This window comes from Psammomys obesus, unplaced genomic scaffold, assembly GCF_907164565.1.
Source record: "Psammomys obesus unplaced genomic scaffold, mPsaObe1.curated_primary_1811, whole genome shotgun sequence".
Lineage (NCBI taxonomy): Eukaryota > Metazoa > Chordata > Mammalia > Rodentia > Muridae > Psammomys > Psammomys obesus.
The window spans coordinates 7,002,443-7,027,777 of NW_026590405.1; the positions used below are offsets into that span (position 1 = coordinate 7,002,443).

At 51.5% G+C, this 25,335-nt stretch overlaps 3 protein-coding genes across 4 annotated transcripts; all 3 read left to right on the top strand.

Moving 5' to 3' along the window:
* Positions 1-12,309: 12,309 nt before the first annotated feature.
* Smim40 (small integral membrane protein 40) lies at positions 12,310-12,552 on the top strand. Its single transcript, XM_055606959.1, has one exon. The coding sequence runs from the start codon at positions 12,310-12,312 to the stop codon at positions 12,550-12,552; it is 243 nt and encodes an 80-aa protein (XP_055462934.1).
* Positions 12,553-16,287: 3,735 nt separating this feature from the next.
* Positions 16,288-21,761, top strand: Daxx (death domain associated protein). 2 transcript variants are annotated; one of them, XM_055607097.1, is made up of 8 exons: positions 16,288-16,386; positions 17,246-17,468; positions 17,761-18,592; positions 18,697-18,908; positions 19,102-19,309; positions 19,442-19,907; positions 20,022-20,238; positions 21,545-21,761. In XM_055607097.1, exons 2-8 carry the CDS (start codon positions 17,262-17,264, stop codon positions 21,602-21,604), a joined length of 2,202 nt encoding a protein of 733 aa, XP_055463072.1. In that variant the 5' UTR covers positions 16,288-16,386; positions 17,246-17,261; the 3' UTR covers positions 21,605-21,761. The 2 variants fall into 2 exon arrangements, with proteins under 2 accessions (XP_055463072.1, XP_055463074.1); XM_055607099.1 differs by lacking the exon at positions 16,288-16,386 and adding an exon at positions 16,698-16,870.
* Positions 21,762-21,922: 161 nt separating this feature from the next.
* On the top strand, positions 21,923-25,292 carry Zbtb22 (zinc finger and BTB domain containing 22). The gene is made up of 2 exons (XM_055607100.1): positions 21,923-22,433; positions 22,860-25,292. The coding sequence occupies exon 2, from the start codon at positions 22,924-22,926 to the stop codon at positions 24,826-24,828; it is 1,905 nt and encodes a 634-aa protein (XP_055463075.1). The 5' UTR covers positions 21,923-22,433; positions 22,860-22,923; the 3' UTR covers positions 24,829-25,292.
* Positions 25,293-25,335: the final 43 nt, after the last annotated feature.

The window sequence follows — 25,335 nt, forward strand, 5'->3', positions numbered from 1 at the left end:
TTTGTCTTCTGCTGAGATGTGTTTTGTGAGTTTCTCTTTCTTAGCCTGAACCCTGACAGCGAGATAAGCCCGTGAGTTCTTACGTAGGACATGGACTGACCCAGCTGCTGCGGCCTTGATGTAGGTGCTGGCTGAGGTGGGCTCGGACACTAAGCTCTGTGAGCTCCCGAATCGCCCATCACAGAGATCTGAGAAGGAAGGACACATTTGAGCAGGAAGTACAAACCACATGGCCTCTGTAACAATTAGAGTAAGAGACACTTACCCACAGCTAGCCTGGGATCCTCCACCTTGGTGATGGTAATGGCAGTCTTAGGGGTAGAGGTCAGTCTTCAGCTGTCACACAGGGCAGCACCAGTGCTGGAGCCCGCTGGCAGAGTCAAACAGTTCTTGAGTGGGGAGTGAGGATTGAAAGAAAAAAAAATTACACATGGGATCTGTTCGAGAGGGCTTCCAGTAGAAACTAGTCACCCCTGTTTATTCCACGGTCCCTTTTTATAGTCAGAGCAAAGCCCTTTGATACAATGAAGTTCACTGAAAAGTCAAACTTAATTACCTCGGGGCTGGAGAGATGGCTCAGTGGTTAAGAGCACTGCCTGCTCTTCCAAAGGACCCGGGTTCAAATCCCAGCACCCACATGGCAGCTCATAACTGTCCATTTCCAAGAGATTGGACACATTCATGCCAATGCACATAAAAATAAAAAATAAAAACTTGTTTACCTCGGCCACCTGTCTGTGTGAGCCTCCCACAAACAAAAGGAGATGAACTTGGCAAAAACTTCCTGTCTATCCCTGTCTCCAGGTGAAGGCCAGGGTGAAAACACATTTTTTGCTGAGAGCTCAATAACAAAGCAGCCTGACAAACAAGCAGCCGTCCACACGTCTCCCTTTTTTATATTTTTAAAATTGACCTTAACTTAAGAGCTATGGAGCAGAAGAGTGTGCCTGCCTTAGGTTGTCTCTCTTGCAAGATATGTTCTTATCCGTCATTGGTACATGAATTCCAACATTCATGCCCTGTCCTCAGAGAGATCTTATTTGTCTTTGACTACCAACCTCTGCTAGGGTAGATGTTGGAGTTTAATCTTATGCAGGTGAGCTTTAACACTCTAAAAGGCCTTGATGAAGGTTTAATTATCACTGGTAGGATATGCTCCTAATAAGAGTAATAAGCAGAGTCCTATAACACTCCATAAAAGTGACTTAGAAGATCACCCCTTATCAGAATACCAAGCCTGAGAAACACTCACAGGAACTATAGTAAAAGGCTGTCGAACAACCGGAACCTGTTGTCCATTTGAAACTCAGAAATACAGTTTGTTAGTTTACATTGATGGCAAGAAACATTAAAGATTGAATCTTGTATAAAAATGTTAATATCTCCAAACAACAAGCATAAGGAGGATTTACACAGGCAGTTACAGGGCTTCCCAAGAGTTTCCAAATATGTGTCTGCTGAAAACCAGAATCAGACCAAATTCCCATAGTCAGTCCTCTTTATCCCATTTTTCTTGATTTTGTTGAGAATTGTCCTGATGACCAGATCAATCAAGTCCAGTCACATTATATCTGAAAAGTTTCTCTTCTCTCTGGAGCAGAATGAAACAAAGGTGGGTCAGGAGCATAAGCCAAGTACAGCTCTCCGTACACCATCAGCACAGAATTCACCATGGTCAGCAGCAGGAGCATCCTCCATCTGGGGAACTTCTGCAAATCGCACAGCCTTTCTGGGATCCACCCGGCTCCTTCTGAATCATTTGGAAAAGCAAACATGCCCTCTTCCCATATTAATTTAGGGCTGGGAGCCCTGCCATATTACAGTAATTGTATCTTTCCATTTCACTTGGGCATAATTATCTTTGGTATTAGGGTGCCACAACTGATCAGCTGCAGAACAGCCTTGTAGATCCACATTCAAAAAATTTAAAATAAAGCATGATTAAGATTTAGGGATATGACTTCCCTTTTTTATTTTTTGTAATTAGTTATTAAGAGATCCATGGACGTGCTCCACAATTCCTTGACCTTGAGGATTCTATGGAATACCTGTTTTATGACTTATATTTATTTGTGCACAAAAACACTGAAAAGCTTGTCTAATATATGCAGTATCATTATCAGGCTTTATAGTGGAAGGAATACCAATTGCAGCAAAACACTTTAAGCAATGACTTATAATGTGTTTGGTGGCTTCTCCTGCTAAGGCAGTTGCCATGATAAATCCTGAAAAAGTATCAATTGTTGCATGAACATAGTTTTCCAAATTCTGGGGTATAAGTAACATCCATTTGTTGTTTAGAACAGTTCCAACCCTGGGTTTTAAGTAAGTTAACTTTATGTTACAGATTTTAAACATGCCCAATGACAAATAGTCTATAACCAAGACATATTGAAAATGATAAACTTACACATTATAAAAACAGACAGACAAAACACCTTGCTATTTGTTGAATCCAATTTTTTATGACCATAGGAGCTTTGTAGCAGAATTAACCATTTGCTTTCTTACTGGAAAAACTGAGACGCTGTCCTTTTTTTTTTTTTTTTTTTAACTTGAGTGATTTTAGCTGTTGCTTGACACTGCTCAGCAAATTCTAAGTTCCATAACAAATGATCTTCTACTGTCAAACATTTTCTTGCTAATTGCTTCCAGTCGCCTGGGCAGAGGACCTCAGTAAACAAGGACTCTAACAGAGCTTGAGTAAAAGGTGCTGTAGGAGAGCATGCAGTTTTCAATTCTTTTAATTGGTTAAAAGATATAGGCACATGGACTCTCACCATAGTACGCTGTCCGTCAGGTTGTTCTATAATTGGAAAGCCATAAAACTCAGTTATATTTTCTTCTTTCTGCCTAGCTTGTTCTTCCTCTAACTGTGCAACCTCATCAGGACTAAGTTATTCCCAAAGTCTTCTTCTAACAAGAAATTATCATTAGGAGGGACATATAGCCGTTCTGGAGGAGCCAATGATTTAATCTCATTTTGTCTCAAAGGCTCTAACTCTCTAACCCTGAAATTTTCACTTTCACAGTATCATATATAGACTATTTCACAGCTGCATATATAGACTATTTCTAATTAAATTTCATACCAAAAACAAGAGGCTACTGCCTTGTCCCATTTTTACTCTCAAATTTTACTCACTGCACCCTTTTTACTTTATGATTTGAGCTCACCAACACCCATGGTGTCCTTCTCTGCTTCCCTGTATCTCAAGTCCCCGTTCTGGTGCCAAACTTCCAGAGCCTGCCAGCAGAGTCAAACAGTTCTTGAGTGGAGAGTGAGGACTGAAATTAAAAAAAAAAACAAAAACAAAAACAAAACAAAACAAAACAAAAACCAAGACACTACACATGGGATCTGTTCGAGAGGGCTTCTAGTAGAAACTAGCCCCCTGGTTTATTCCACGGTCCCTTTTATAGTCGGAGCAAAGCACTTTGATACAGATACAATGAGGTTCATCCACGAACACCTGTCTGTGTGATCCTCGCACAAACAAAAGGAAGTGAACTTGGCAGAACATCCTGCCTATCCCTGTCTCCAGGTGAAGGCCAAGGTGAAAACATGTTTTGCTGAGAACTCAATAACAAAGCATCCTGACAAACAAGCAGCTCTCCTCACACCAGCCTGCGGCAGCCAGACCCAAAAAAGCCTGAAGACTTTTCTGCTCAGAAGGAACTTGGGAGAACTGACCCATCTCGAGACAGAGTAGGGCCGTCAACCCAACCGTGTCCTAAACGTGGGCAGGCCCTGCCAGCAGGCAAGGCATGGGGCAGTTGTTTTCCCAGTGGTCAACCGGTGGTCCCACGCTTGAAGCGAGCTCCAAGGGGAGTCAGTGGCTGTCTCCAACGATGGGCAAACATGAGGCTGTTGGAGACAGCCTCAGCGGCTGCTACCAGAAGCTGGTATTTTGTCTGTCAGCAGAAGCCGTTTTCATTAAACACCTTAAATGCTATATTCAGCAGATATCTCTGAGGGGTTTGAGGTCCATCATCTAATCTGTTAAATATATCTGATTTTTGTTGTTGTTGTTGAGGTCTCTGTGTGTCAGAGACCTCACTATTCTTTGCTCGCTCTGTAGACCAGGCTGGCCTCAAACTCACAGAGATCCTCCTGCCTCTGCCTCCCAAGGGCTGGGATTAAAGGTGTGAACTGCCACCCACCCTCTTCCCATCAAAGAATTTGTTCACTTAAAGGGACTGATCATTAACTTGTCTTCTTGGTCATATTTAACTGTTACCAAGTTAGTAACTCATAGGAACTCAGCATTTCAAAGCTTTTATTCCTGTCGAATCTTTAAATATTGAACTGGAGGTTTCCTTGAAGATGCCTTAACATTCAAACAAAACTTTGAGCCATAAATGCAGCCCACAGGGGAACCGCGTGCCGGGCTTCCTGATCCCTTCACTGGGTACCTTCACAGAGGACCAGTTTCTCGTTTGAGTCTGATCATTCTCGTAACTAAAGCTGAACAGAGTCAGCACAAAGAGGCTGGGCACACGACCTCGGGTCACCTTTTGCTAGCCTGAATCCTTGGGAATTCATAAACTTTACTCATCAAACATGTTCCTTAATCTAGAAATTTGTTAGAAGCCTGGTGTTGAACACAGTTATCAGAGACCTAAGTGGTTCACAGTCAGTGTCTGTTAACCTGAGCAGACCTTTATATAATTTATAAACCTTAATCATCAAACATGCTGGTGTTTAAATACAATTTTTAATTATGTATTTTTTAATGTGTCAGTGGTCTGTCTGCATGTACGCCTGCACGTCAGAAGAGGGCACCAGATCCCTTTATAGACGGCCCATGAGCCACCTTGTGGTTGCAAGGTATTGAATTGAGGACCTTTGGAAGAGCAGGCATCTCCCCTGACCCCATGTGTTGTTTATAAGTCCTAGTTTTCATAAATAGAACTTGTTTATGCTTTTGTCCTCATTGATTAGTTTGTTTATTCTCAGGACAAAACTCATCTTAAAAAAGTCCATCCCAATCCAAAACATTCTGGAGACTTGCTGTCGACTCCTTAGCCTAAAAAGCAGACGGTGCAGTAAGACTAAAAGGTTTTGTGGGTTTTGCCGTACTTGGTTTCTGCTGTAACAGCAAGCCACTCTGTGATGGAAATTTTGGTTTCTTTAAAAACTCAGTTATGCTGGTTGTGGTGGCACAGGCCGGTAGGATTTGCTAAAAACTCGGTTATGTGATGTCTCTGTGTTTTTGTTTTAATCCCAAGTGTGCGGTTTTAGTTTGGGCTTTAGTTTGTCCACAGCTGATAACTGTCACATTCAGGGCATAGCCGTTGACAGCCTGTAATCCTGCAGGGTGTTGCTCGGAGAGGGGCGTGGTCTGGGGCTCTGAGAGCCCAGAAAGAGAAAGTGTGGCTAGCGAGAGTTTGGAGAGACCAAAGACAAACAGTGTGGCGGCTTCTAGCCAAAAACTGCAGCGCATTGTAAAAGGGGGCTCTTTGATGATCCCTAGATAGGCCTCTGCGCGGAGCTCTCTGGGAGGCCAAAGTATGCCTGCTGAGGGCGCAGCCCCGAGTCTAATTTGTGAATCTACAGGGGAATCTGGAGATAAGAGACAGAAAATAGACCACCGTCGCACACAAGAGGAAAAGGTGGATGAGGTTAAAAACTTCAACCCCCTTTATTGTCTGGTCACAGTATTTGTACTTTTTTTTTTTTTTTTTTTAAAGATTTATTTATTATGTATACAGTGTTCTGTTTGCAGTTACACCTGCAGGACAGAAGAGGGCACCAGATCTCATAGATGGTTGTGAGCCAAGAGCAGTCAGTGCTTTCACCTCTGAGCCATCACCGCAGCCCCATGTTTGTACTTCTAAGACAAAGCTCTCTACATCAGAAATGGAATTACCTCATAGTCAAAATAGGCAATTAGTCACAAAAGCAGATGAATTTGAAAATACAACAGGACAAATAGGTTACATATTTTTTTTAAATTAAAACTAAACATATCTTATCTATGTATCCATTACATAAGGTCATCGTGATTTCAGAATGACAAAGGTTGATAAGGCCTAAAGGTTAACAGCTTCCAAGAGGTTACAACAAGATATATGCCTTTTCAATTAAGACTGACCTGGCTACACATTTTCCAGCTATCTACTGAGTTCAGGACAATAATTTGACCTGTCTTCCATTCCAAGATACAAAGTAAATTTAGAATGACATTATATTAAGCCGTAAGCTGACACAGTATAAGGATTTACAATGAAACGGTTTGTGTATTTTGAAGATTTGTATTTAATTGAGACATCTCTTGGTAGCACCATTACAGTCACGGTTCATGGGAAGTTCAAACCAACTTGCCTGTATTTATGGTGGGTACCAGGATTCGTGGTCCCGTCCATCGTGTGAAGCCACAAATCTGTCTGTAGCCTGTCTCCTAGTGAGTCATCCAGAGGTCCACAAAAGTATTTCCTGCAGCAGTAAACTTTCTAACGACTATTTAACTCTTTAACTTCTACAATTGTTTGAATCAAATCAGTTCTTCTGAACAGCAGTGCATCTTCATAGAGACCCTGCAGGAGGACTGTTCCATCAGAGTGAGGGTTCACAACAGGCCAGATTTTTGAGAGATACAGCAGCACTACAAGAAGGGTGTCAGAGGCTGGAAGCAATTCTGGGGGTGCATCACGGTACAGACCTTGCAAAATACCAGAACACCTTCCAGAAAGCCCTCGTGCCTACTGAACTCTCCAATTCAATGGCTCTTGGCATTAACTGGAGTATGTCTGTTGTGGATATAAATATGTTGTTTTAATCCCAGGTGTGGGATGTGGGGCTGATTCAGATCCTCCACAGCAACTGAATTTGCTTCATGTGGGCTCTGAGAGGAGCTCTTTGCTCCTCTTTAAACTCTTTGTAGAGTTTAAATCTGAGGACTCTGGAGAGAGAATAAATGCCAGAGCCCAGAGAGTGTGGAGCTCAGAGAAAGAACAAGGCTGCTCCTGCTTCCTCCTTGCTGCTCCTGGTTGCTGTCGTGAGACCAAAAGATGGAGATCTCCTGAAACCCTCATTTCAGGGTTTGTGTGGAGATCCCCACACCAGTCTGCAGGCTAGCATGCATTTTGATAGGCTAATAGGTGCCATGGTCCTATGTCCCTCCTGCCATAAGTAAGGGAAGATGGGAACCAGATTCACAAGTTCCTGCTGACTTTAGGCTTTATCTAACTGCCAAGAACCCTACTATGGTCTGGGCTGAGCCCATTTCTGGATGTTTGATCTTTCCTTTGGACCCCACACCCCCAAGCAGACTGAGAGACTTGCCAGAGAGAAATGTCCCACATCACAAAAAAGAGGTGTCCCCTTCCATGTGACCGGTGCCCATGAAGGCAAGAGAAACTTCTGACTCACTGACATGATTCTCTGGCAGTAGTGGGCTCCGGGGGATCCGAGGCTGGAGGCAGACCCTGAAACTTAGGGTTGAATATGGCAGGTAGCAGAAGCCATCAAATGCAAGGGAGGTCAGCTCAGGAGAGTCCGCTCAGCAGCTTGGTTCAGTCAGGAGAGGCCAGGTCCCTGGGAATGGAGGTCATTTGTGCCCTCCTGGTGTCCAGCACCACAGGTTATGATGGACTCACTTAGGAAACTGCTGGCGTGACTGCTACATTATTCGGGAAGGTTTCGGTACAGAGGAGAACAGCCGGAGGCATCTGGGAGGGCCCAGAACAGAGAAAAAGAAACAGGCTGGACAAGTGGAAGACCTGGAGAGTAGTGGAGATGATGAGGAAGGCAAGGGATAGAGAGCAGAGAACTGGGGGTGGGGGGGGAGACAATGACAGGAGTAGGGGAGTAAAGGGTTGGGGGTCCGAGGCGAGGGGCAGGGTAGCGGCTTCCACATGCACGGCAGCACTTGTGTGAATGGGGACAGAGGGAGCCCACAGGCCAGCATGGGCTTTGACATGCAGCCACAGGTTCATGCTGGACAGTCCTAGATGTCCCTTCTGCCTGAGGGTGGAGGGTGAGAAGCAGTTTCACAAGTTTCCGAGGAATGCTGGCTTTTATCTAACTGTCTCCTTCATCCCTGGTTGAGCTGGGCTTAGACTCAATCTTGGACCTAGTCCATGGGGCTGCCCTTTTGGAGAGAGGCACACGAGGCAGATCTGACAGAGACCATCTTTAAATGTTTGATTTTAAAATAGTAAGTGAAGGGCAGGATGTGGTGGTGTACACCGCCTTTGTGGTGGTTCCCAGCACTCAGGAGGCAGAGATCTCTGCATTCAAGGCCAGCCCGGTCTACAGAGTGAGTTCCAGTGCTGGGCTCAAAGGCGGGCACCTGCCCACAGCTGGGTTTTGCAGTGAAAAGGATTAAAACCAGGGCTTCCTGGAAAACAACCACACAATTCAATACATGCCTACGGGATGAAGAATCAGACCACAGGACAACTACTGTTTTAAAAATATTCGTAGCTGGTGTCCCAGAAACTGAAATCCGGGACACAGTCCAGAAACCCCGGAGCTCGGGAGGCAGAAGCAAGACTGCTCTGAATTTGAGACCAGCCTGTGTGGGAGGCACAGAGGCCTCCGCGCTCCCAGAGAACTAGGGAAAGCTGCAATGGGAACACCCGGGGGCTGTTCCCACTGGGGAAGGGAGGCATCGCCCGTTACCTGCCCAGAAGGCTGCAGTGGACACGTTTTCCAGCTTGGTGACCTCTGTGCTGTCTGGGGGGCTAGAGACACTCTGGCACTGGGCCCTGCCGCAGACCCTTATTGTAAAGATGCTTTTCTCTGTTTACAGACCCTGATGGACCTTACAGAGAGTTGCAGTGCTTGTACCCAGCTTCCTTTGTTCCTCGAGGAGATTCATGTTCGATTTGTTGCGGACGTGGGGTTGATTATCACAGAGCCGTTTTCAGCAAATTGTGCTGGGCTTAAACATGCCTAGAATAAGCCACTCCAGCTATGGAGTCATGTCAAGTGGAACTGCCTTCTTGCTTCCCAAGGGTTGGCTCTCTGCAGACTGTGAAGGTCACAGAGACACCCCAAAGCCTGGGCTACATGTTGTGTTCAAGGCCAGCCTGGGTTAGAGAGAAAAAAATTGTTATTTCCTCTAAAAATCAAAAAACAGAGGAAGGAGAGAAAAGGAGGAAGGAGGTAAGATTGAGAAATCAGACCTTAAAGTTAGGTTAAAGTTTCGATTCTTCCACATGCTTAAGTTTTCCTTTCTCACACTGACTCTGACAAACAACCGCACCCCCCCTTGCATCCTGTTTCTCCCTGTTGGACACTGTTACAACTTCAAGAAAGCCTACAGTGAAGCTTGCAAACTTCTCTGTTTCTCCACCACGCACCTGTCTCTATTCTTTCTTCACTCTAGCCCTGGCTGGCTTTGAACTCAAAGAGATCCACCTGCTTCTGTCTCCCCAGTGTTCAGCTTAATGGTGGGCCCCACTGTAGTGAGAATTCTGGAATTTTGGTTTCTTTAAAAAACACAGAAATGTTACAAGAATGTGTTTTTGTTTTAACTCCAGGTGTGGGGATGTGGGGATGCTTCAGACAGCAGTAGCTGACTGTGATTTGCCTCGCTCTGGCAGAGGCGTGGTTTTGCCAGCTGCAGACAGTTTCCGGGACTGTGTGACCTTTGAAATTCTTGGGACTTTTCAGAGGGTACATAAATGCTAGGGCTCTCAAGGGTTGAGGTTTGGGGGTTGACGACACTTTCCAGAGGTTGTTTGCAGTTTGTCAGTAGCTGTGCTCAAAAAAGAAACTAAAGGAAAGACATTAGATTCAGGGATTTTCCTCATTCCTTTCTCCACGCTATCCTTGTTCCTCTCTTATCTAGTGACAGGGGGGTGAAAGGGAAGAATAAAGGGTAGGAAAAAGAAGAACCCACAAAGTGGCAAAGGCCAGTTATAGCCCACCACTCTGGGGCACTTGCCCTCGATTTAACAAGTGAGATTACAGGGTGCCTTAAGGCGTCCCGGGTTGGTTGTAACATGACGAAGCAAGCCAGAGCCTACCAGTACTGCACGGAGGTGTCATGAGATTCCGGAGAAAGGAAGGCCTTATGAGTTGTTAATTGTGCTGGAAACCTTGCTTAGCTGAGAGGCTCTGATGAGCCTTGGGCACAGGCACCTTTCCTTTCCCACGTCCCCATAACTCTCCCTTCTATCCTGCCACAGGCCTACCCTGCTTTCCCAGAATTGGGCATGAGAGTAAAACAAGGAGCCCTGGTTGGGCTCAGTGGCTTGCATCTTTAATCCTGGCACTTGGAAGGCAGAGGCAGGTGGATGTCTGTGAGTTCGAGGCCAGCCTGGTCTACAAAGCTGGTCCAGGATAGTCAAGGCTACACAGAGTAACCCTGTCTCAAAAACAAAACAAAACAATGAGCCCTTTAATGCTTAAAGCCCTTGGGGTCTCTGGTGGCCATCCTCCTGATGCCAGAGGGCCCCCTCACCAGCTGGACTCATGTGCCCCGAGGACAAGCTCCACACATGTCTATTTAGAATCCATCATAAACTTCCCTCCTTTGGTTGCCTAACAGGCAACAGTCACCATCTGACCAATCACAGCTCTTCTTACAAACATGGTCAAGGTATGCTGTCCAATTCAAACTGGCCCCCTGAAATGGCAGGACCAGGAGTTAGGGAATTTGTTTGTTTTTACGGTTTTTATTGTATTTCATCAGACGGTTTGTTGTTGTGTTAGGCCCAGCATGAGCCTAAATATAAGAAGGTATGAAGAGAACCCAGGAAACTGATCATCCATCGATGCAAAATCGCAAGAGACTCTTCTTGACCACTGCACAATGGGGTCACCCCTGCTGGTCAGCTAGGAGTGGCCCCGGGAGACAAAGACCTTAGGTTTTTAAAAGACAAGACTCGGGGAATTCTAGGGTTTTTTTTTTTTTTTTCTTGGCAATTCATGATTGGATGAGGTATTTAACTTTTAAAATAATTGGTTGGTTCTGGGCACCCTTAGGTCCGGTCAGCCCTGTCGTAAATATCTGGGGAATATTTGATCTTCAAGTCAGTTTGGAATTTCCTGCCATATGAGATATAGCTGCAGTTAAAGGTGGGAGAGTGATTAATTCATCCCGTGTCTGTTCTGAGGAGTGAGGGTTACAGGATTTGGATCAAAGGTCAGGAGAAGGATTGGGGCCATTTGGCCTAGGGCGCCGGCCGGTGATTTTTCTCTCCATTTAGTAGAGATCTCTGCTTGTTCTCTTCCTTATCTCTGCCCTCACAGATGGCTAATGTCAGGAACTTTTACATTCCTCGGCTCTATGGAGAAGCACTAAGAGGCTTTAATTAACATGGGCCTAAAACTTGAAAATATAAGTTATAAGGCAATTAAAGAAACATAGGTTACAAAGTTAGTCTGATTCTTTCAGTTGCTTTATTTAGTTTTGAGGCAACGTCTCACCTATATATCTAGACTCACCTTAGACTCTCAGTGATCCTGATCCTCCTGCCTCAGCACCCTGAAGGGAACGATTTCAGGCATGCACCACTCAGCCTGGCTAGGTTTTAGTCTCCCCATCTGAGGACCACCCACAGAAATCCTGACAGCTTGAACCTAGCCTGCTTGAACCTGAGACACCCTTCCCCTTTCCCCGGGGGTTAGGAGAGACGACCCACCCTGACCTGTCACTACAGATGCTTTTTTCTCTGTCAGGAAAGGCTTCACCCTGTACTGGAATCTGATACCCTCTATGGCAGGCAGGTGTACATTTGGATAGAGCACTCATCTACATAATAAATAAAGCTTTTTTAAAAAAGCTTAATTCATGACAGGAAATAGCAGGAAACAAAGTATCAGGAAAACAAAGGAAATGGAAATCGCTCTTAAGCAAAATTATATTAAAAAAGCTGTGTGTGTGGGGGTGGCCTTGAAGCCAGGGATGCCTGCCTGTCCTTTTCAATATAAGTGTCTGGAACAGGACATCTGTTGCCAAAGCAGAGACACATATGGTAAAGCTAAGTAGGATTTAGTGATCATATAGCCTGACCTGTCACCTCAGGCTGGGCGATTAAACGATTGTCCTGGGCCAGTGAGACAGCTCATCAGGTAACGTGCCTTTAGTGCAAGCCTGGCACGCTGAGCTAGACCCCCGGAATCCAGGTGAAGTTGATGAGAGAACACTCACAGTCCTAAGACTTAAAAAAAAAAAAAAAAAACCCCCCCCCCCCCCCCAAAGCCTTTCTGTCCTCTCTCCCTGGGCTCTTGAATTAGGGTCAAGGCCGGCAGGTGCAGGATCATCACCGCCTCACCCTGTAATCCTGGCGGTGCTGAGCCAGGCCTTCAGCTCCGCCGTGAGCCAGCCAGCCGTCTGGCCGCGCGAGAGGATGGCGGAGGACGAGGGCGGCGGGGAGGAGAGCGATGTGTTCCTAGCCTTCGCCCAAGGGCCCACTCCTCCTCGGGGGCCCCTGCGGCGCGCTTTGGACAAGATCTTCCTCACCTTCTTGGTCCTCTTCCTGACAGTGCTGATGTTGGAGGCTGCTTACAAACTGCTGTGGCCCCTGCCATGGGCCAAGTTTCGGGACTGGCTTCTGAGGACGCCCCAGGAGGAGGCGGCGCTGGAGCTGTGAGGGTCTCCCTGTAGACGCCACCTCAGAGGTGAGAACGGAGGCTTCGGAGAGATCGGGGTGGAAGAGATGGGTCAGGCCAGGAGTCTAAAATTGCTCTGTTTACAGTTATGTGTGTGCCTGTGTGTGGGTGTGTGCGCTTGAGTTCAGGTGCACGCACAAAAGCTACAGGGTTGTCGGATACCCTGGGGCTGGGTTACAAGAGGCCGTGAATCACCTCAAGTGGGTGCTGGGAACCAACCTCTGGTCGTTGCAACACACACACACACACATTTTAACATCATATGTACATACAATGTATTTTGATTATATTCATTCCCCAAACTTCCCCTCCAATTCCTCCAGGATACCCCTCCCCAGTGTACAGGTGAGGTTGGCCCATTGTGACATTGTCGTATATATCATGATTTCTTCCTGCCTCCATTGTCACTCTGCCTCCCTTCCTTGGTGGTCCCCTTACTCGCCCTAAACAGTGTTTCTTGCTGTCACTATCACCTACATTCCCTCCACCTCTGTCTTTTTGAAACAGGTTTTCTCTGTGTAGCCCTGGGTGTCTTGGAACTCTGTACATCAGGCAGACTTTGAACTCACAGGGATCCACCTGCCTCTGCCTCCCTGAGTGCTGGGACTAAAGGCGTGCCCCACCACACCCAGCTCCATTACTCTCTCTTGATTCACCCTCTAGACAGCTTCCTCCCCTTTTTTAATATAATTTTGTTTAAGAGCAATTTCCATTTCCTTTGTTTTCCTGATACTTTGTTTCCTGCTATTTCCTGTCGTGAATTAAGTTTTTTTAAAAAAGATTTATTATGTAGATGAGTGCTCTATCCAAATGTACACCTGCCTGCCATAGAGGGTATCAGATTCCAGTACAGATGGTTGTGAGCCACCATGTGGTTGCTGGGAATTGAACTCAGGACCGTCTGGAAGGGGAGACTTAAACCGCTGAGGCGTTTAAAAGAGAGGCGTAAAAAAGAGCACTCTTAAACCGCTGAGGCATCTCTCCAGCTCATAAATTAAGTTTTCTTCCCAGCAGAGTAAGACTCCACTGTGTATATGCACCACATTTTCTTTGTGTGTTGGTGGGCATGTGGGCTGCTTCCATTCTGCTATCAACATGGATGTGCCAGTGTCTCTGTGGTGTCTCACTTGGGTTTCTTCAAGTATCTATCCAGGGATGAAATGGCTGGGACATGTTAGGTCTCAGGCAGAGTGTATGTCCAGGACTGGTAAGTCTCGGCCCACCTCAAACTGGAGGGTTTCTGGCAGTTAGATAAAAGCCAGAATTCCTCAGGAACTTATTAAAAAAAGGTTTCTGTTTGCAAAAGGGATGTATTTCCTTTGCTTCTGAAGAAGGGCCATGTGGCTATCCACTGACATGTGCCTGCCAGAAGCCCAGGCTTCTACCTTCTCTATTCCCAAGTGCCCGCTCTACATTTCAAAGCCCCCACACTAGCACCCCTGGGCCCTCTCAACTCCCCCCATACTCCCCAGCCTGCTCCAGCTCAGGGCATTCCTACCCCAGATACTCATGTCTCTGTTCCCTCAGGGGCTACTCATCCTCTTCCGGTCTTCACGGGCATCAGGCACACAGGTGGCCCACACACCATAAAGCTCTTCTGAGTAGTTCCAATTATTTCGAGAGGTGAATTGATCAAACAGGGGAAAACTTACGTTTTTTTGTTTGTTTGTTATTTTGTTTTTCAAGACAAGGTTTCTCTGTGTAACAGCTCTGGCTGTCCTGGAACTCCCTCTGTAGACCAGGCTGGCTTTGAACTCACAGAGATCAGCCTGCCTCTGCCTCCGGATTGTTGGGATTAAAGGCGTGTGCCACCATGCCCGGCTATTTTTATTCATCATATACAATGTGTTCTGGTCTTTTTCACCTCCAATTTTCTCTTACATCCCCCTCTCACCCCCATGGGAGCTTTTCTTCCCAAGTCGATGCTACTTCCCTTTTTGTTTTGTGAGAGTTTGTTTAATTGGGGTCACTTCCATGAGCATAAGTGGGGGGGTTATTTACTGGAGCTCCCCACTCAGAAAATAACTCCCCCAACAACGATTAAATGCCAATAGCTCCTTAAAAGGTGGGTGGGGTACATCATGACCCCCTCCCTTATTCCGGAGGGAATCCTTATACCCCTTAAATCTTGAAGATAGCCGCGGCTTCTGTGCTGGGGCCAGCCTCGAACTCGCTGTCAGTTTTTATAACGATTAATTAAAAAATACATTTATTTTACTTTCTGTGTATGGGCGGTTTGCCTGCATGCATGGCGAGTGGATTCCCTGCAACTGGGGTTACAGATGGCTGTGAGTCGCACTACCTGGGTGCTGGAAATTGAACCCGCAAGAGCAAACGGTGCTCTTAAAGTCTGAGTGCTCCTCGCCTCAGGCACCTGCATTCAACGTGTGCACCGGCACACGAATAGGGCAGAAAACAGATACATACTTGTGAAAAGGTGGGGAACCTTAATTTCAGGCGTCCACTCAGGGAAACTCATTTTGAGAAACCCAAGGATCTGGAAATCAAATTCATTATTCCTAGAGTCCCGTTAACCACTGGAGAGCTTTTCCATTTCTCAACTTAAATGCCATTAAGCCTGGAAGACCGGACGGGAAGCGAGGTGGGTTTCTTTAAAGTGACTGAGGTTCGGGTCCTCCTAGAACCACCCGGCTTTTTCTCGGTCCCGCAAATTGGCAAGATGCCCACCACCTGAAGAATGAGGACGGATACAGAGGTGCCATCTCGGCGCGGGAGCGTGTCCACCAACCAGGCTTCCTCATCAGCACACACGCCCCACACTGGGCCCCGCGGGCCTCTCAAGTCCTTCCCACCTCTTTTCTCTGCAGCTCTCCCGGAGGAGTATACACGCGAGGGGCATTGGAGAGCCTCATTTCCCAGCGCTCCCAGCGGCAGCTTGCACGGCTGCTCCTCGAGCGTGCGCCAGGTTATCCCGCGCCCCGCCTCATCCCCTGCAAACCCCGCCGGGCAGCACGGTCTTCTGCTGAGGACGACCCTCGGAGAAACAGAGGGCCACAGTCGCCCCCAGCTGGCTCGGTCATCACGTCTGTGGTGCGGGGCGAGCAGCGGGTCACCGACAGCAATAACAACAATACCTCACCTGTGCAGCATGCTGTGCTCATTTGTATGTATGTGTGTGTGCACCCGAACCTACAGGCCCGGGGGCTGGAGGGCCTCGAGGTGCGCGCAGCCTCCGCAAGGGAAGGGCAAGCGCAGGCAACCAGGCGTTGGAACTCGGGGCCCGGAGAGGAAAGCAGGGAGTGCCAGGCTGACACCAACCCAGGACAGGAAAAGAAAAGAAAATCTTTTATTCCGTTCCCTGGAGCCTTGCACAGCCATACATAAACAGGCTCCCTGGACCCCCTCCTTGGAGAGGAGGGTCCGTCTTCCCCACCCTCTCCACCAGAAGGCGTGAGTATGTGGGCGGTCCGCGGCAGGAAGTTTCTGATTGGTCGGAGTGGCTTGGGCAAAGCACCGGGTGCAAAGAGCTCCCTCCACTCCTTCCCGCAGGAGCGCTGAGCGGGCGGCTGCCGTACGGCACCATGGCGCGCCCCGTGGGGCCCTAAGCCCCGCCCCCTGAGCGTCAGACCACTGGGAACGGCGGCCTAGGTGGGCGTGCCACTCGCGACTTCCGGCTGCGGGGGTTACTGGGTTCCGTACAGCAACATGGCCGCCCTCGGGAGCCTCAGGCGGAAACTCGGCGGCTTCCGGTCCGTAGTAGGGCCTGCGGTGGGGGTGGGGGAAAGGAAGGCGGAGGAAACTATGCGAGGTTTTGTGATTCGCCGTCAGGGGAACCTCGAGAGACCGTTTTTGAGGTAGGGGTCGGGCCGTGCGCGGAGCGGGGGCGGCGGCGCAGGAGTGGCAGCGTGAAGGATCGGCGGGGCCTTGGGTGCCGAGTCTGAGTGCCAAGCTGTGTGGTACCTTTCTAGCCCCGAAGGGGAGTGAGGCGGCCTAGGGCTGAACTGGGGGAGGGGTTACTTGGCGGGAAGCTGAGACAGGAGACAGGCCCCACCTGGGGCTCGGAGCCCAGGCTTTCGGAGTGCCGGGAGGCGGGCTCGCTGTCGGTTACGAGTCACAGAGGATGGGGGAAACCAGGGTGCGGTGAGAGGGAGGGGACTCGAGGTGAAAAAAATCTCCAGCCTAAAGTTCCGGTTTGAGGAAACCCAACGGAAGATGGAACGTGGAGATGATTGTAGGAGCGGGGAGGAGAGCGGACTGTGGAGCCAAAAAGCCATTTATTTCGGGGTCTGAGAGTTGCAGTTAGGAATAACTCGGAGCTGTCCTGTTTGAGGGCTAAAGGTAAAGGTGGCCAAACACACGAGTTGGCAGCGACAGGGTGTTGGGTTCTGTACCCAGGAGAGTCAGGAAAACTCGGAAGGGCAGCGTTGAGCCATGGATTTGGGAGTAAAGAGAAAACTTATCAGCTGGTTAGGAGTGGGGAAAACAGAACTGAAAGACAGGAAATTGACGGGGTGGGGGCAGGGGGCGGGGCTGGAGTTGAGGGTGAGGATTTAAGATGCTCAGCTGAAACCGACAGTTGCTGGACAGTTAGGAAAGGGCTAAGGTATTCTGAACCCCTAGGTACCTGATGGGGTGGGGCTCTGCCGGAGGCTCTCTACCAGAGGCCCCATTCTCCTTCCAGAATTCTGACCTTTCCAATCCTTCCTCCTTCAGGGGGATTTGATCCCCCATGGCCACCACTGACAGCATCATTGTGCTTGATGATGACGATGAGGATGAAGCAGCTGCTCAGCCAGGCCCCTCTCACCCACCGTCCAATCCAGCCTCACCAGCGCCAGAAGCCTCTGGTCCCTCCGAGCCACTTGGGGATGGAGGGAGCAGTAACTCCGGTAGCAGGAAATGCTACAAGTTGGAAAATGAAAAGTTGTTTGAAGAGGTAAGCCTTAGGGACGGCTCCCTTTTAGTTTTTGAGGCAGCGTCTCGCCTATGGCCCTGGCTTCCTGGAACTGTCTAGATGAGGCTGGCCTTGAACTCAAGAGCTTCAGCTCTCTCTGTCTCCTGACAGCTGGGATTAAAGATGTGAGCCCCTATGAGGAGGTGATGGACGGATCCCTGGGAAAGGGGTGGTTGATTGGCTGGTTTTGTTCTGACTTCCCCACTAATTCCATCTTTTTTTTTTTATCTCCTCCCTTGCTTTTTTCTCCCCTTCGTTTTCCTGAACCCTCCAGTTCCTTGAACTGTGTAAGATTCAGACATCGGACCACCCTGAGGTGGTTCCGTTCCTCCTCAAACTGCAGCAGCGATCCCAGTCTTTATTTCTGGCCTCTGCAGAGTTCTGCAACATACTCTCCAGGGTTCTGTCTCGCTCTCGGAACCGGCCAGCTAAGCTCTATGTGTACATTAATGAGCTCTGCACTGTTCTTAAAGCGCATTCAACCAAGAAAAAGTTGAACTTGGCTCCCGCAGCCTCAACGCCCAGTGAACCGTCTGGTGATAACCCATCCGGCGATGCTCCCTCTGACCTCACAAATGCCGAAGCCACTGCCCCTGAGGCCTCAAGGACTCGAGGTTCCCGGAGGCAGATCCAGCACTTGGAGCAGCTGCTGGCACTGTACGTAGCAGAGATCCGGCGGCTGCAGGAGAAGGAATTGGATCTGTCAGAGCTGGATGACCCGGACTCCTCGTATTTGCAGGAGGCACGTCTGAAGCGGAAACTGATCCGCCTCTTCGGGCGGCTGTGTGAGCTGAAGGACTGCTCTTCACTGACCGGCCGGGTCATAGAGCAGCGGATCCCCTACCGGGGCACCCGATACCCAGAGGTCAACAGGCGCATTGAGCGGCTCATCAACAAGCCGGGGCCTGACACCTTCCCTGACTATGGAGATGTGCTGAAGGCGGTGGAGAAGGCAGCGACCCGGCACAGTTTGGGCCTTCCCCGACAGCAGCTGCAGCTCATGGCTCAGGATGCCTTCCGGGATGTGGGCGTCAGGTTGCAGGAGCGGCGCCACCTTGATCTCATTTACAACTTTGGCTGCCACCTCACGGATGACTATAGGCCAGGTAGGAAGCTGTTGGGATGCCTACCAGGGGTCCTTTAGGTTGGATGGAGGCATCTCTAAAGCCTAGGATCGGGGCTGAGTGCTCTGACCTGTTTTCCCACTCAGGCGTTGACCCTGCCCTGTCTGATCCCATATTGGCCCGCCGCCTTCGGGAAAATCGGAGCTTGGCCATGAGCCGGCTGGATGAAGTCATCTCCAAGTATGCAATGATGCAAGACAGGAGTGAGGAGGGCGAGAGACAGAAGAGGAGAGCACGGCTTCTAGGCAAATCTTCCCATTCTTTGGGTTCCCCCAAAGCCTCCTTGGATTCTGGTGAGGTAGGCGAGGGTGAGCACCTGTCAGAGCTTGTCTTCACCCTGCACAGGCCGCCAGGATTCCAGGGTGACTCCTCAGGAGCGGGATTCACTGGTGGCCTGCCTGCCCAGCATTAGTGAGGTCCTGGGTTTGAGTCCTACCAAAAGCTCTGGGGCAAGGGATTCCTTAAGGGAGACTCCTTCCCCCCTTCCCCAGGGTCCTAGTGGAGTGGCATCTAAGGAGTGCCATACTACCTCCAAAGATGAGACTGATGATGATGAAGAAGATGAGGAAAGTGAGGAGGAGGAGGAGGAAGAGGAAGAGGAAGAAGAGGAGGAGGAAGAAGCCACTGAAGATGAAGACGAGGATCTAGAACAGTTGCAGGAAGATCAGGAGGGTGACGAGGAAGAAGAGGAAGAAGGAGGTAATTGCAAAAGCAGAGTGCCCCTGTGGTGTTCGTTCTGCAGTTCATGTTGAGCCTTTCCTTCCTCCTAGCTCCTAAGCACAGCCCTCTGCCCCATTCCTCATGCCCTGCCTCTCCTCTTTTCTTTTCCAGAAAACGAAGGAGATAAGAGTCCTATGTCCCCACCAGACTTCTCCACTAGAAGGAACTCAGAAACCTTAAGTGAGCCTAGGTCTCCAGGGGAACAGCAAAACAGAGGACTGACAGGGACACCAGCGTCCCTGCTGGGGGAGTCCCCGGAGCCTCCCAGCATAGATGCCGAAAGCAGCGGGGATCAGCTGCCACTGCTGGAGGAGCAGAGTCCTGGATCCCAGCTTTCTGAGCTAGAGAGTCAAGCCTTGCAAGAGGATACCTCCTCTTCCCCCGAGGAGAGGCTCATCTCCTCTTCCAGGAGTCAGTCAGAAGAGTCTCTCACCATCTTAGAAAACGGGGCAGCTGTGGTTACCTCCACACCCTTCAATGGACATGTGTCTTCTCACATGTGGCGAGATACCAGTCCCCCCTGCAAGCGATCTCGGAAGGAAAAGAGGCAGCTGGGGTCTGGACCATTAGAAAACAGGTAAGGACAGGTGGAGGAAGAAGGGAGGCAAGGAGGCCTGGGTCCTAGTCTTCCGGGAGGTGCCGGGTGCAGCGTCAGACCCTTCCTGTCCGTTCAGTTCTCTTCTGCCCTTAGCTCCGTGGCAAGGGTGCTGGCCCAGCTGGAGAGCGGGAGGAAGACAAGCACCCCATCTTCTCTGTTTTCCCCCTTGGCCTGTGTGGCTCCTGTTGCTGATTCCTCCACAAGAGTGGACTCTCCCAGCCATGGCCTGGTGACCAGCTCCTTCTGCAATCCTCCATCCCTGACATCTCAAATTCCCCAACCTCCGTCCCCCCGGCCTTGTATTTATAAGGTAAGTTGGGGGCTGCTCTGTTTCTCCTGACAGTTCATTCCTGTTATCCTTTCACTCTCTGGGATACAGTATCTACTGCATTTGTTTTCCTCATCCTGGGGCTTGTGTGTGTGTTTGTATGTGTATATTTGTGGTAGGGATTTTAAAAACACAGAGTGGGGCAGTGGTAGTGCCCATCTTTAATCCCAGGAGTCAGAGGCAGGTGTATCTCTATGAGTTCAAGGCCTGGTCTACAAAGTGAGTTCCAAGACAGTCAGGGCTACAGAAAAACCAAACCAAACAAACAAACAAACCCAACAGCAGAAATATTTTAAGCATGCTTTCATTTTAATCCCAGGTTTGGGGATATGGGGCTGCTTTGGACTGGCTGAAGCAGCTGACTGTGGTTGCTTTGTGCCCTAGCATAGGCATGGTTTTACCAGTTCTACCAGTTGCAGACAGTTTCTACGCTTGTGTATTTTGGAGGGAATTATGAATCCTGGAGCCCTTAGAGGCGTGCTTGGTGTTTGGCAGTCATTTGGGGGGCTGGTTGCAGTTTTTTAGTAGCTGTGCTTAAAGAAGAAACTAGATTCAGGGATCGCCCTGTCTGTCTGTCTGTCTGTCTGTCAGTCTCTCCCCTCTATCCTTTTTCTCCTATCTAGTGATAGGGGTGAAACCTGGAGGATAAAGGGAGGGAAAAAGAAGAACCCGCAAAGTAGCAAACACTGGCTACGGGGTGTGTGTGTGTGTGTGTTATTTACATTTATTTTGCCCAGCATAATGGCTTATGCCTTTAATCCTAGCACCCAGGAGGCAGAGGTAGGCAGATCTCTCTAACTTTGAGGCCACTGTCTGGTCTACACTATGAATTCCTGAACAGTCAAGGTTACATAGTGAGACTCTGTCTCAAAAAAAGAAAAAGAAAAACCTAGACTAAAAAAACAGCAGCAACAACAACAACAAACATGATTTATTTTATGTAAATAGTTGTTTAGTCTGCATGTATGTCTGTGTACCACATTTGTGCCCAGTGCTCGTGGAAGCCAGAAGAGAGCATCTGATCCTCCAGAACTGGGTTGCAGAAAGCTTGTCTGCAAAGCCAGTGTTCTTGGTAGCTGTTGTCCTTTTCCAGCCTTCCATCCTGTTTTGTTTTGGTTTTTGAGGCAGGGTTTGTCTGTGTAGTGGTGGCTGTCCTGGAACTCTGTGTCATCAGAGGTTAGCCTGCCTCTGCGTCCTGAGGGCTGGGACTAAATGAAGGCTCGCACCACCACCTCTGGCTCCCTCCTAGCTTTTCACCTCTGACTGCTCTTCTCTGCCGTTCTTGCAGACGAGCGTGGCCACACAGTGCGACCCTGAGGAGATCATCGTGCTCTCGGACTCTGATTAGCAGCCCACTCCCCCTGCCTCCAGAATGCTTTGGATAGCTGTCGGAGGATGGTGAGAGACAGGGCAAGATGAACTTGAGCTCCTCCCGTTTTTGGTGGTATAATAAGATGTTTAAGTTTTACACAGACACATTAATAAAATGAATTTTTTTTATTGTATTCTCTCCTTTACCTTGTCTTTCTGCTGTGACAGCTGTCACCTACGTCAGGGCTAGTCTGCCCATTGTAAGCTGGCCCTCACCCCTTCTTAGGGCGGCCTCATCTCGAGCCTTCCCCTAGGCACTGGAGCGCCGCACTGGAGTTCACAGTCTGCTTTCCTTTCTCGTTTTGAGCGGTCTGAGTGAGAAGGCCAATCAGGGCCTGACTCCAGGTTATTCGGCCAATCCAGGCCCGGAGGAAGGAGGTGGGGCTTCACTGGTATCAGATGCTGAGAAAAGGGCTGTCGCTCCTGTGCGCAAGCTGCTGTCCCCAGCTCGGGGTGGAGCCTGAGGAGCGGAAGCCAGTGTTGGTTGTCAATGGGAAAAGGTAGGCTGTGGGATTAAAGGGGAACGCAGGCTTCGGCCGAATCCAGTCCTGAGTCCCCGGCTGCAGAGGGGACCTGGTACCTTTAAGGCAGAATGAAGCGTCAGCCCTTTAAAGGAGAAAAGGTGGTGTCGGCCGAGTTTTGCCCAGCGGCACGGGAGGGGTGCTGGTCTGCGCCTTTAAGGTCGCAGTGCCAGGAGGCGGAGTGGAGGCGGAGGGCGGAGGGAGTCGGCACAAGATGGCGGCGGGAGGGGCTGAAGCTGCGGCTCTGGTCGCCGAGTGAGGGGGGGCCCGGGGGCGCGCGGCCAGGTAAGCGGGGGCGCGCGGGGCTGGGGGCCCCTTCGGGCCGCGGAATAGCCGAGGGCGCGCTCGGGGCGGAGTGGGGGGGCGGGGATCGGAGGGCGGGGGCAAGCGCGAGGCGGGGTCGGGGATCCAGGAGGCGGGGCCCGGGAGGGTCCCCAGGGGGCGGGGCCGGCGGGGAGCCGGGGGGTCAGGGGGCGGGGCCCGAGCAGACGCCCGCCCCCCGGGGGTGCTTTATTCCCTGCCCTGGGAAGAGAGCTCAACTTGGCTACTTGGCTTCGCTCGCCCGCGGCCGGGTTCGATACCTTCCCGCCTCGGCTGCCGCGTCTGTGCCCGTGTCACGCGGGTTACTAGTAAGGCCGACAGGTCGTTTCCGAGCGCTGGTGGCCGGCTCTTCTCAGAATGAATGCTGTCCTTCTCCTTTTTCCTCCCCAGAGACCCCCCCGGCCGCCCTCCCCTCCTCCGATCCTGTGGCTGGGGGGGTATCTCCTCTCGCAACATGGAGCCGGCTCTGTCGCCCGGCGGGGCCGCCCTCCCGCTGCCCCTGTCGCTGGCTCCGCCGCCCCTGCCCCTGCCAGCCGCGGCGGTGGTCCACGTGTCCTTCCCCGAGGTGACCAGCGCCCTCCTGGAGTCCCTCAACCAGCAGCGGCTCCAGGGCCAGCTCTGCGACGTGTCCATCCGCGTGCAGGGACGCGAGTTCCGCGCCCACAGGGCCGTCCTGGCCGCCTCCTCCCCGTACTTCCACGACCAGGTGCTCCTCAAGGGCATGACGTCCATCTCGCTGCCCAGCGTCATGGACCCAGGTGCTTTTGAGACCGTCCTGGCCTCGGCCTACACGGGTCGCCTCAGCATGGCCGCCGCCGACATCGTCAACTTCCTCACGGTGGGGTCAGTCCTCCAGATGTGGCACATCGTGGACAAGTGCACCGAGCTCCTTCGGGAGGGCCGATCCTCGGCCGCGGCCGCCGCTGGCGCTGCCGCCGCCGCCCCCTCCGTCCCGGGGCCCGGCGTCCCGCCGGGGAGCGGGGCCCCCGCGGCCCCCGCCAGCGCGGGCTCCGGCCGCTCCCACACCTCCAGCCGGGCCAGTGAGAACCAGTCGCCCAGCAGTAGCAACTACTTCAGCCCGCGGGAGTCCGCGGACTTCTCCTCGCCCTCCCAGGACGCCTTCGTGGCGTCAGCGGCGGGCAGCGGGGGCCGACGAGAGGGTGGCCCGGCGTTCCCAGCGCCCGGGGTCGGCAGTGCGGGCGCCACCTCCGGAAAGCTGCTGCTGGAGGCCGACGAGCTGTGTGACGACGGCGGGGACGGGAGGGGGCCCGCGGCCGCCGGGCTCCGCAGGCACAACTGCCTGCCCGCCGGCGTGGTGCCGCAGAAGCCCTGGCTCTACGTGAAGCGAGGCCGAAGCGGCCCCGCGCCCGCGTCGCTCGCTCACCAGGACCCAGAGCTAGAGGACGAGGAGGAGGAGGAGGATCTGGTGCTGACCTGTGAGGACGACGAGGATGAGGAGCTGGGGGTTGGCGCCGGGGTTCCTGCCGGGGGAGACCCCGAGCCCACGCTCAGCATCAGCGACGTGCGGACCCTGACGGAGCCCGCAGACAAGGGGGAGGAGCAGGTCAACTTCTGCGAATCCTCCAATGACTTCGGCGCCTATGAGGGCGGGGGCGCCGGGCCGGGGCTTGAGGACTCAGGCGGCCCCACCCCTTCCTCCTATGCCAGCGCCCACCCTCCGCGACCGCTCCTTCCCTTGGAGGTGCCGGGCAACCCCTTGTTGGTCTTCCCATCCTCCTCTTCACAGGCCGCAGGCCAGACGCCGGGGAACACAGCCGAGCACGGGGCGGTGGCCCTGGGGGCCGCCTCCGCCCTGGGGCTGGGCGCGGCGAGCGGCTCTGGCGGGGCCCCCGGGGGGACGGGCGGCGGCGAGGGGAGCAAGATCTTCCTGTGCCACTGTGGGAAGGCGTTCTCTCATAAGAGCATGCGGGACCGGCACGTGAACATGCACCTCAACCTGCGGCCGTTTGACTGCCCCGTGTGCAACAAGAAGTTCAAGATGAAGCACCACCTGACCGAGCACATGAAGACACACACGGGCCTCAAGCCCTACGAGTGTAGTGTCTGCGCCAAGAAGTTCATGTGGCGGGACAGCTTCATGCGCCATCGCGGACACTGTGAGCGCCGCCACCGGATGGGCGCGGGCAGCGCGGGGTCGGGACCGGGACCCGGGCCGGGACCCGGCCCCGGGGCCTCGGCCGGGCCAGCGCTGCAGCCCAAGAGGGAGTCTTCCAGAGTGGGCGGGGGCAGTGGCGACGAGGCGAGTTCGGCCACGCCCGCGTCCCAGAGGCGCGTGTGGTCCCCTCCCAGCGTGCACAAGGTGGAGATGGATTTCAGTGGGGGCGGAGGAGCGCACTGAGCGGCCGGCAGCAGAGGAGCTTAGTTCTAAGGTGGCCCCGGGTTCCCCCACCACACTGTCTAACCTTATCGCTGCGGACTTGTAAATATTCTAGAGAGGGCGGAGGTGGCACCATCGCCGGCTCGCTCCGTCCCGCAGCCCCTTCCGCCCTCGGTAGCCCCCGAACTAAGCCTTTTCTGCTCGGGCATACACAGCCCCACCCTCACGGAGGAGGGCTGACGAGGTGGGGAAAGGAAAGGGCATTTAGGGCATCCTGGAGTCACAGGGTCAGGTTGTGCTTGTTTGTGTCTGGAGTTTGTGTTTGGGGGTGAGGCCTCTGGCTCGCCCTTCTTTCTGTACCTTCCCACTTTCGCCATGGGGACCCCCAACTAGGTTTTCATGAAAGTGGGTGGAGACACGGAGTGAGTCGCGTAGTATAGGTTTTACATTTTTAGTCGTGATTAAAGTATTTATTGGTCACTTCACTTGGCTTCGCAAAAGACAACCCCTCTGTTTGCTCCGGCCCGG